General features: G+C 38.8%; 1 protein-coding gene across 2 annotated transcripts; it reads left to right on the plus strand.

Annotated features, from left to right (window-relative positions):
* The first annotated feature begins 471 nt into the window (after window positions 1–471).
* Window positions 472–10,145, plus strand: idh3b (isocitrate dehydrogenase (NAD(+)) 3 non-catalytic subunit beta). 2 transcript variants are annotated; one of them, XM_084729607.1, is made up of 11 exons: window positions 472–573; window positions 2,723–2,896; window positions 3,028–3,148; window positions 3,279–3,339; window positions 3,434–3,566; window positions 4,598–4,731; window positions 4,862–4,964; window positions 5,083–5,229; window positions 5,489–5,583; window positions 6,212–6,272; window positions 9,586–10,145. In XM_084729607.1, exons 1-11 carry the CDS (start codon window positions 520–522, stop codon window positions 9,661–9,663), a joined length of 1,161 nt encoding a protein of 386 aa, XP_084585733.1. In that variant the 5' UTR covers window positions 472–519; the 3' UTR covers window positions 9,664–10,145. The 2 variants fall into 2 exon arrangements, with proteins under 2 accessions (XP_084585733.1, XP_084585728.1); XM_084729602.1 differs by lacking the exon at window positions 9,586–10,145 and adding an exon at window positions 7,266–7,974.
* Window positions 10,146–11,697: the final 1,552 nt, after the last annotated feature.

Below are 11,697 nucleotides of genomic sequence, written 5' to 3' on the forward strand. Positions count from 1 at the left end.
TCAGGTAACCAATACTTTTACATTTTTGTATTTTTATAAAAGTTAGTATAACTAGGGACGCACAATAAATATCTGCACGGATACACTATTGACTGATATTGGCCTATTGCAGTATATCAGTCTATACTGGTATTGGCAAATATTAGCTGATAAATATTGGCTCTAATAATGTCTGATTTGACAGATGATGTGAAAGCATTTCATTTGAATTCAATTGTTATATAAAAGTTAAGTAAAGTAAAGCAGTTTGAAGAGTCTGAGCGAGAGCGTCTCTGTAACCATAGAAACTGACTACAGCTGACCTTCCTGTCCTGCAGCGAGCCTGTCCTCCTGTTCATGTCCAGAAGGGAACCCTGATTTGCTAAACTCGGGACATTTTCACCCCGTTATATTTGCCACACATACATTAACCGTCCTGTCAACTTGGGGGCACTGTATTGAAGTCTTCTTCTTCTTCTACTGTCCTGTAGATAGCGCTCTACCACCGCCGCACCACAGAAGAAGTAGTTCAGTTGCTGCATGTTCGTGACGATGGCGGCCGCCTTGAGAGGAAGCTTAGTAACATTGGTCAAGGTGAGTGCATACACGATTATTACACGCCTCTTTTATACAAAGAAAAGACGCTGCCGTGATTGAAGTTGTGTCTTTGTTAACTCGAGCACTATGTTGTCATGAACTGTTGACGAAAGAGTCGGACTCACCGGCTTGTGACATCTGTGTTGCTAACCATGAGCCTCCCTCATTAACACCTCATTTGAATAGCTCTTGTCACCTTACGATGAAAAGTGACACAGACACTATAGCGGCGCTATCAGCCGTGGCAGCTGGTCAACGATTTAAAAAAAAAATCCCAGTCTTCATCAGTGGCCATGTAGCTAGTTAAGAACTGTATCTGTGTTACGTGAGAGAGTGAGCTAAGGCAGCTAGCTGACTGTTAACCCTGACATGCTAACCTTCCTGCTCTTACTGAAGCATCAGTTACACACATGAGAGCAGCACATAACTCACTGAAGCCAAGCACAGGGTAACTGCCATGAAAAGAGCAGAGCAGAGCAGATAGATGTGTGCCTGTTCACCTCAGATAATATGCATTTGTTTGGTAATTTTGCCTTAGTTGTCACTCATCTCCAGCTTTATCTCTTACTAGTTTCTGAAAAGTCAGGGGGAGTCAAGAGATGTGCAGTTTCTTAGATTGTCTTGTAATTGGTTTGCTTTTAAAGTGCAGGCGACTTTTCATGATGTGTAGCAATTTTGACAGAGGACAGTTGAAGTGAGTTGTTTATTTTATGTGTTCCCCATAGTTGTAGTATTCATCCAGGCTCCTCTTGAAACAGTCACATCCATTTCTGCTTATATTGTATGATCAAATGGGCACCATTGTAGGGTGGGCAATATAAAAATAATATTGTATCAGTATGATAGGAGACATGATATTGTCTTAAATTTTGGATATCATTTTGTTGATTATCGAAATCGCAATATCCAAATCACAGAAGCTGCAATTTTTTGCTAAAGGTAAAATGTGTGATAAATTGCACGCTAATGATGTATTGTAGTGCGGCAGAGATGCCCTGACCTAAAAATCCCTTTTCTCCAAATGTCCAAAAACATGTTTGTTGGTACAGATCTCAACAAATATCACATGATCTTTATATTAAAAGTTTTTTTTCAGTGAAAATGAAAATTGTGATACAAAAATGATCAATCCCACTAGTCGTATCTCAGTATGTCAAAATAATCACAATTTTTTTTTTAAAAACTTAGTGAAGTCCTACCATAAAGTGATGTAATTTTCCAAACGTATCACTGTTCCAGCTTCTTCATCAAAAATCACAGTATTTTGTGAAAGCACCAATAGTCACTCCTACCCTCTTCAATGTTGTTTATATTGCCTAGCCCTATCCTATCAGTACATCTCGTGATCTACGTAATTATCTGGAAGATCAATTAACAGACCTTCTCTGGATAAAATAACCAGACTGATGCCCATTTTCAGCAAATTCAATATGTGACACTGATGCAAAAATCATATATAATATATCCAGCATATAAAATGTCCAGTATTGCCATAAGCCAATAATTCTCACATAATATTTGTCATTGATTTGTAACATTATCTACAACGGCTGAATACAGTGATTCTCTCTCAAGAGGAATCTGGGGGATCAGAAAATCATTTAAGGAATGAAATGGAAGAAAAAACATCCTGCTACATAAAAATTAGTGCTGCAAATTATTTTCATTTTCAGTTAATCTGCTATTTATTTTTCAATTAATCGACTAGTTGTTTTGTGTGTGAGCTGTCAGAAAATCACAATTTCCCTGAGATAATTCTGCTGTCTCCATATGTTGTAGTATGTCAGACCAACTGAAACACCAAAATATTTCATTTTCAATAATATGAAACAGAAAAAAGCTAAATTTACTCAAATGATAAACAGTTTTTGTTATTATTTTTCTGTTGATCAAATAATTGAAATTGTTAAAATTGAATATTGAATAGAAACCTGAAAATCCTTGGAATTGCTCTCATCTCATAGGCACATGCAAACTGTGACAAGGGGTCATAAATAGACATTGCTTTTTGTCCTTTTTGGGACAAAGTTGGGAATCGTCCATTCATCATCGGTAAACCCAAAACTCTGAGAATGGACAAATTGAAGTTGTCTCATACTATACCGTGCTGTGCTCATTACGACTGTGTCTTCTTTCCCATCCTCAGGGCCTGAGCGGCCCTCGGTGGCAGCAGCTGGCTTCCCGACCTCTGAGTGTATCTGCTGCACTCTGTGGCCCAGAAGCCCCTCCGGCCCGCGCTGATGCTACTTTCAAGGTCACCATGGTGCCAGGAGATGGAGTGGGACCTGAGCTGATGACTGCTGTTAAGGAAGTGTTCAAGGTACATTTTACTGTGCAGAAGAAAATACACAAAAGACACTGATTATTTTTGTCACCATGTTGTATTATTATTATCAGTTAAATTAAATTTTTGTGCCACTCTAAAAAAAAAAAGCATTGTCTTGTCTCCAGGCGGGAGATGTCCCAGTAGAATTTGAGGAGTTTCACCTGAGTGAGGTGCAGAACATGGCCAGTGAGGAGAAGCTGGAACAAGTGTTAACCTCTATGAAGAACAACAAAGTGGCCATGAAAGGTAGCCTCACTTACTATATCTTCTCTCTTTGTCCACCTCTGTTGAACAACAACAAAATATGAGTTTATTTGAAAGGCATATGAAGTTTTAAGAAGAAATTTGCACATGTGTTGTGTTCTTGTTTATCCAGGAAAGATTCATACACCCATGGAGTTCAAAGGGGAGCTGGCTTCATATGAGATGAGACTGAGGTAAAACCAGAAAACAAGTTGTGTATTTTCATATGTATATTGGTGTGTGTTTTTTTCCCTTGTAAATAACTCTACCACTCTATACATTCCTCAGGCGTAAACTGGACCTGTTTGCTAATGTGGTTCATGTAAACAGCCTGCCAGGGTACAGCACTCGCCACAACAACCTGGACCTGGTCATCATCCGTGAACAGACGGAGGGGGAGTACAGCTCCTTGGAGCATGAGGTAAACAACACTGCTCCTCACTAGAGCATGAACAGTGGTTTCAAAACCACATGAAAAAGATTTTTTTTTTCTTTGAAGAAGGAGGTTTCCCTTGAACATGCAGAGATTCGGCCAGCGTTGAACCGGGTATTAAAACAAAGACGAATCACTCAGAGGTGCTGAAATAGCACAATGTGTTTGTGTGTATGTGTCTTTAATTATGGCTTTCTTTTGAACTACTTCTCACTCAAAGAGAGGACTAAAAGTTCATTACTTTGTTGCAAGGATTCTTTAGCTCTCCTCTAACTTCAGTTTATTACAAAATTTTGTCGGCAGTGTGACCATTGATGCCTTGTCTTCACTGCACACCTAATGGACTTCAGTTGGAATGGGTGGCTCGATCCTCCGGGACGATACTTACAGGCTACTCATTTGATATTGATTGCTTTAAAAATATTGATAATAAGATTATATAAGTAAAAAAAATGTGTGGCTGCATCACTTACAAATATTTTCAGTCCTTTTGTACAGAGTTTGTGCAAATAAAGTGCCACACAGCAGCAACATGATTGACTTAATTTATTTCTGTAAAATACTAGACTATTTTCTACACTTATTAGCCTGTACACTTTTTCTGAATTATATTCATATTTGCTTTTGTAATAAGTTTGTTATTAATGGCCTGAATGTGTCATTTGATTTACTTAGTGCAATGATCTCTTTTTCTCCTAAAAATCACGTACCCATTTAAGAAATGATCAGTATCATAACAAAAGTATTGGTATTGTATCAAATTAAAAAAGTTTGGTATTGCCCACCCCTAAACTTCAAGCCTAAAAAGACACTTTGCTGTAACATACGTAAAACATGTGAAATACCATCAGTTACAGTGTAGTTGCCTCTATAAATTAAAAATCGGAGTGAGTCTGTTTCATCGGACAAACTTACGATGGACAGCTATCAGTGGATGGAGTGTAAATGTTTTCATTATCTTGCACGGTGGATTAGTCCACACTGTATTAAAACGCATACACTCTCTTCTTACTATTTAGAGTGTGACAGGTGTGATCGAATGTTTGAAGATCATCACCAGAGAGAAGTCACGGCGCATCGCCAAGTTCGCTTTTGATTATGCCACCAAGAAGGGACGAAACAAGGTCACTGCTGTTCACAAGGCCAACATCATGTAAGAATGTAGAAAAGCTCCCTCTTTTGGAATCATGCTCTTCTATTTATTCTGTTAATTCTGTTAATTTGGGTCATGACTTGCATTACAGATACAGCAACACTTGTCCTCATATTCCTTCTTATTGCAGGAAATTAGGTGATGGCCTGTTTCTGCAGAGCTGTGCAGAGGTGGCACAACTGTACCCCAAAATCAAATATGAGAACATCATCATTGATAACTGTTGCATGCAGGTATTTACAGCTTCACAGTTCATTCTGCTGATTTTGTTAACAGATGATTTTCTGATTTTGGTTTTTCAGTTTTCCTTTTCTTGTATAAACACATCATTGTCTGTGTTACTTGCTGTAGCTGGTCCAGAACCCGTACCAGTTTGATGTGCTCGTGATGCCCAATCTCTATGGTAACATCATTGATAACCTGGCAGCAGGGCTGGTTGGAGGAGCAGGAGTTGTTCCTGGAGAGAGCTACAGTGCAGAGTATGCTGTGTTTGAGACTGTGAGTTTCCACTAACCTTTTCCACTCTGTCATTTTTTTTACATGTGTTTATCCAGCCAGACATTTACTGGTTTTACTCTGATTCCTCAATTTAGAGTTGGTTTTTCATACTTTAGATGGCAGCGTATGGCAAAAAATGTTAATGGTGCACTATAGAAGATAACACTAGGTATTGATGTAGTATTACTATCAATTACTCAACCATTACAGGACTGTAACAATGTCAGTCTTGATCCCCTGTCTCTCTTTTCTCTTGTAGGGTGCCCGCCACCCCTTTGCACAAGCTGTAGGAAGGAACATCGCCAACCCCACAGCCATGCTGCTTAGTGCTGCTAACATGCTCAGGCACCTCAAGTGAGTTGACCTCATTGGTCTTGTAGTAAGACGTACACCACATCTCACACCTTACTCATAATGGTCTGTCCTGGTCCACTGCAGCGCTCTGTCCCATGGACAATAAAAACAAAACCTGGAATACAAAGATATGGAGAATTCTGGGAGAGACATCATTGCAAATATTCCTAAACAGACCTTATTTGGATAAACTTGCCACATATTAGGAGTGTGTATTTGCAGGTTTGTGACTTAAGACGAGTACGTCAGTTAAATACACTCCTTCAAGTGGGTGTGAACTCTAGCATGCTGGGATGACACCACAAGTCAGACCAAGCAAACGTGTATGAAAAGGAAGCAAAAGAGTCACAGACATTACCAACAGAGATGACAAGCTTTCATTGCCTCCGCTGAAAAGGGACAGAAATGATCATGTCCACCCTGGTTTCCATCACTGGAGCTGGAGCCGATGAATAACTTTGACAAATGCAGAGTTATTTGACAAGGGGCTGAATGCCGATCATACTGTTTCCCAGTGAAGACAAAATGTGTTGTTAGTGGGTTTTAATGCCCAGCTTTAAGTGACTGTTTGTGAATGTGTGCAAAACAGTTCTGGTCACCTTTTAATTGTCATCGTGTTGTGTTGCAGCCTGGAATATCACTCCCAAATGGTGTCAGATGCTGTCAAGAGGGTCATCAAACAGGGCAAGGTAATGTGTGTGTGTTAGTTGTTAGTATCCTGTTGCATTCAGGCTGTGAATGTGCAGATGCCTGCCATAACCTAAACATGTCAGACAACACTAACAGCATTAACACTAAGAGAAAATGTTTTCTGGTAAAATATAACAAGTGGTTCTGCTTCAGAGATGTAGAACCAACATGACTTGTATACCCTACTGGTGACAGCTTGTGTTTCTAAATAAACATGCTGCTCTTTAGCTTTGTGGGTCAGTAACTGTTGCCTCATATATGCAATGTCAAAATGCTGCAAAAAACATGAATTGAATATTGAAAAAAAAAGAATTGTAAGATTTACAATGTGATACTCTGAACAGCTAAAGAGCTTCTCCACATAAATCAATGCCTCTGATGATACTAACATGTTTGAAAGTATATTGATAGCAGTTCTTGACTCACAAATGCCTTCATCTAACAGCCTGCAAACTGTACTTCAGTATGTTAGAGAGCCTTTGATTAGTTACATTTAAGACAGTATATACTGTATGCTCATGCATCTTATTTCAGCTCTTCTTTGGCATGTCTCTGCCTCACTTAATATCGTCCTTTTTATAAATGTGCGGGTATATGTATTTGTTTCCAGGACAACCAACCCTTCTTTTTAAAGTGGTTGGACTAACTGCCTTTTGCACCTGCTCCACGTTAACACTAACATACACTGACACAGTCGGTCGGCTTTAGTCCCACAGATTAAGTGCACGGTCAATTCAGGACAGGTTTCTTTCTTTTTTTTTTCTCTCTGCAAGTGGTAGCAGAAGCTGTTCTTTCAGCTCGGGTACTGTTGTGTTTGAGGCAACTGTGTGAATGTGACCAAATATCATTTTTAAGGAATGCCTGTCAGTTGAAAGCAGAATTTATCTGCATGTTGTCTGAAGTGCCCTGCCTCTCTCTCTCCCCTTTCCTCCTCTCCTTGTACCCCATTATCCTGTGTGTTTATGTGTGTGTTGTCTGCGTGCATGTCACAGGTACGGACACGAGATCTTGGCGGGTACTCTACCACTGGAGACTTTGTGCGTGCAGTTGTGGAAAACCTGCGTCACCGACCTGTTTACTAAAGATGTTTCATCACACTCCTCACTGACTTGTCTTTAAATGTGGACTTTGTTCTTAACATGAACTGGATGCATGTTAAGACTCACCTCCCCTCTCACAGCCAAATGACAGTGGTACCATCAGTTGCATCCTAATGTATATGTTACACTGTTGTACATTACTAGAAATATACAGCTCATGAGACTTCTTTTCAAAGATTTAAATCATTCATCCCTGTCATCTTGACATCCTTTATCATTCCTCATAGTTACTGTCCATCACCTCTGTCTATTTGTGTCAATGTGTTTGTCCCAGTGTTTCAGTAATGCTGGCTGCACAGGCAACCTCTCTGCTATCACACATTGGGCCTCATGCATGAATCTCTTGTCTGCACAGATCTAATCTTAAACTGTGTGTGCAAAAGAATTGGAGAACTTTACTGGCATTCATCAATATTTCATTTGTTCTTAGGGTAAATTTAAGATTGTCCCAGACCACATGTGAGCCAATATACACAAAAGCCTACTTGCCAACTTTTGCGCTTGGAAAGGTCATGAAGAAAAAGTTTTTTACTTTATGAAAACACAAAGAAAAATGTTCTAAACTAAAAGTCTAACTATTTATAATTATTATAATATTATTATTACTACTACTATTATTATTCAGTAACTATTCATAAATGTAATCATTTTATTTTCTTCTCCCATTCTTTCCTTTTTCTGAGTTTGACAATACCCGTCAAATGTCAGGGGCTTCTTGCTTTGTGGTTTGCACATAGCACTTCAGTCAGCTGCCCTTGTGTGGATTTATTGGGGCATTTCCATATGCTAATTGCAAACTTCCTGGCACGCACATCTAATTTAAGGCCAAACGCGATTATTCAGCATACTCAGGTGGATAAGAACAGACTCATCTGTCATTTTCTTATTTTCCTCTTACTGCTGTGTTTAAAAACAAATAGAGAAAATAAGAAAGCATTCATGCACGAGGCCCATCATTAGAAACTGTCTGTAAAGCAACCAGACTGCCTTTGTCAACAGTTTATATCGGCTGCTCTGCTTGTACATCACACTTCACTACTACTTGCCTCGTTTTTTTCTCATTTTTTGATCAATGCTCATAACTGAAACATCTTAAGACTGACTGCCACTGTAACTGTACAATATAACACTGCTGCATCATCACCTCCTACAGTTCAGGCCTACACATAATGCAACATTCATGTTTCTTGATGTGATATTAATAATTCTGTTAATATTTTAACATTTCTGCCAAAACAACATTCAAGAAAACCAAAAAGTATTTTCATGTATTACTCCATTAACTGGAACAACTTTCAAGTTTTAAAGTGTATATAAAAAATTCTACAGTTTCATAAGAGAAAACTTCTTTTATGTGATGGTCACAGTGGCCATAAAACTAGTCTTCTATTCATGAGTGGAGCGGTGTACAGCATCTGCTATAAGCTCAACTATGAATTGGTGCACTGTGCAGTATCTGTATAGTTTTTGGTCTTTTTGGTCTAAAATCATCATTTTTATATTTAAACATCATTTCCAAGGGCTCATATAAAGAAGCTTTGCATAAGATGGTGCTGTTGAAGCCACTGGTGCTGTGAAATAACTAAAATATGGCTCTATCTCACCACTTCAGATAACAAGATGTCAGTTGTTAACCATAAATAAAAGATAAATTAATATATTAGTAACTGTTTTGTTGTTTCGACTTTTGGCGCAATCACATTTTTCAAATGTTATGGGGTATGTGCACATCTATCCATGTAAACAGTGTCATGTTCTTTGCTGTCTTTCAGAATTTTTTTTTTTACGACAAATTTTTGATGGGGGTCTGATACATGTATAATAAAGTGTGTTACAACTGTGTTATGTTAAATAACATTCTGTCACTTATTAGTCATTGTTGGACTTTGGTGTTAGTATGATTCTCCCATATTGTTAACACTAAAAAGTCTGTGTGAACATTAATACTGTGTCTGGCTTATTTGCTTGGTTTATTTTAATTTTCAGCTTGTTCTAATGCAAAAACTAAAAATGTAAGAAGATAAAGATGAGACCATAGCTTAAGAAATGAAATGGCCGCTTTCTAAAAGTACATAACTCACTGACGGCACTATTTGTCTCCTGTGAGTGCAGTTTTTAAAGGCTCTCTAACATGCAGGCCGGCATACTGTAAGTGGACATGTGTTGCTGCAGCTGTGCATATAGTAACAAACTGTCCTTATGTCTGCAACAGGTGCGCACTGGAGACCTGGGGGGCTATGCCACGAGCGACGAGTTCACCCGGGCTGTCATTGCTAACCTGGGAGTCTAAGCTTTGTGTTTGTAAATCTGTCGGCTGCTATGACGCACACACGCTTTTTATTTACCTCCTGTTAACTGATTGTACTCATGCAGTATATTCCAGCCACAGCTCACACACATTTTTCCAAGTGAAACAGTCAGATGTAATGCACTCGGCTGTGATACCTACAAACTCCGGTTTATAGTTGAGCATGATATATCAACTGTGACATTTAAGGGAAAAGATATGTGTTGTGTTGAACATGCAGTCTTACTATCAGCGCACAAAATGTGTTTCCATTCTGGCACACTGTTACAAACCAGCCAATCACATTCTGATCTGTGGTGAGATCCTGTAATTTCTACTTACTGGTTTTATGTCAGGACATTAACCAGCAGTCAAAACGCAATGTATGTATCCGTTCATATTATTTATTAACTTCAAGTTTGAGCTTTATTGCTTCCTCATTTATGATGAGATGTGAATAATAAATGAGAGAGATAAATGAGTGACATCTTGTGTGCAGAATCCTTGTGTCCTTGGCAGGGAGCCAACGCGCATCACTTCACAGCATGAGGAAGTCAGATCCAGGCCAAGGCCTCTGGCTCCAAGCATATGCAACTCAGGCGGACTGAGAATCTATAAAAATTAATATGAGTGTGTCTGGATGTGTCAGACATATGATGGACTGTTGCTCTGTGCATATTGGTATATGATCCAGACCCCGAGAACCATGGAGTCTAAGGCTGCAGCTAATGCTAATGCTTTTAATCAATCCATATTTGTTGTACAAAGTGTCAGAAATTTTTGAAATCCGTTAAGTTTTCCTAAACCCAATAGTTTTGTTTGATCAACAGACAACTCTTTACATTATGATTAATTGATTCTCAGAATTGTTGCTAATTAATTTTCTGTGAATTTTCTAGTTTGTTTGTCACAGTCTGAGCTCTAAAATTGCCATGATTTATTGTAATATTAATATTTACCACTGACATGATAGTAAAACTTTACCATTAAAATCATCATGAAGACTTGAGCTATTTATATTGACTTTGAAAGCAATAGGCCTTTTCCTGTATGGTGTGTTGTTCTTTTTAAAATATGTAAAAATAACTATAAAGTTTTATACTTTTCCTTTAACCTCCAGTCAGTTGGTTTAGAAAGAAGTGTAAAGTAAGTAGTAAGTGTAAGCTTTTAATTTAATTTAACTCTTGATTTTAATTATTTAACTAAGTGGTATTTAGTGAGGTGTATTTAACTTTTCTGATAAACTTCTTTCATTCATTCATTCATTCATTTTCTGTAACCGCTTAGTCTGTAAGGGTCGCGGGGCTGCTGGAGCCTATCCCAGCTGGCATTGGGCGAGAGGCGGGGTTCACCCTGGACAAGTCGCCAGTTCATCGCAGGGCTGATACATAGAGACAGACAACCAGTCACATTCACACCTACAGGCAATTTAGAGTCACCAGTTAACCTAGCATGCATGTCTTTGGACTGTGGGAGGAAGCCGGAGAACCCGGAGAGAACCCGTGCAGACACGGGGAGAACATGCAAACTCTGCACAGAAAGGCCCTGCCCCAGCCGGGGAGCTGGGGGATCGAACTCAGGACCTTCTTGCTGTGAGGCGCTGATAAACTTCTTTTCTCTATTTTGTTAATGTCAGTGCTCCATTCCTGAACCTGTTATTATTTATTTTGCTTAGGACTGAAACCTTTTTTCAGTTCAATAATATGTTCTGTTCACAATAAATTCTCACAATCTCTTTACTTAGAAATGCATGGGGCACATCATTATGGATTACAAACCACCTTAAAAATAAAGTAAGGGGCGAAGCGGAAAACCAACATTGAGTGCCTGTGACCTTTGACCCCTCAGGTTTCACTGCATCAAAACAAGCAAGACTGTATAAAGGATATTACAACTCAGGCTTAGGAACATTTAGGTAAATCATTCATCTACATCTACAAACGCAAGTTAAATCAAAGTCATGTGTCAGCAACATCCAGAAACGCTGCAAACTTCTCTGGGGCCAGAGCTCAACTGAGACGGACAGGCAAAGTGGAA

The sequence above is a fragment of the Lutjanus erythropterus genome, chromosome 2 (genome assembly GCF_056507025.1).
Source record: "Lutjanus erythropterus isolate fLutEry1 chromosome 2, fLutEry1.hap2, whole genome shotgun sequence".
Taxonomy (NCBI): domain Eukaryota; kingdom Metazoa; phylum Chordata; class Actinopteri; order Lutjaniformes; family Lutjanidae; genus Lutjanus; species Lutjanus erythropterus.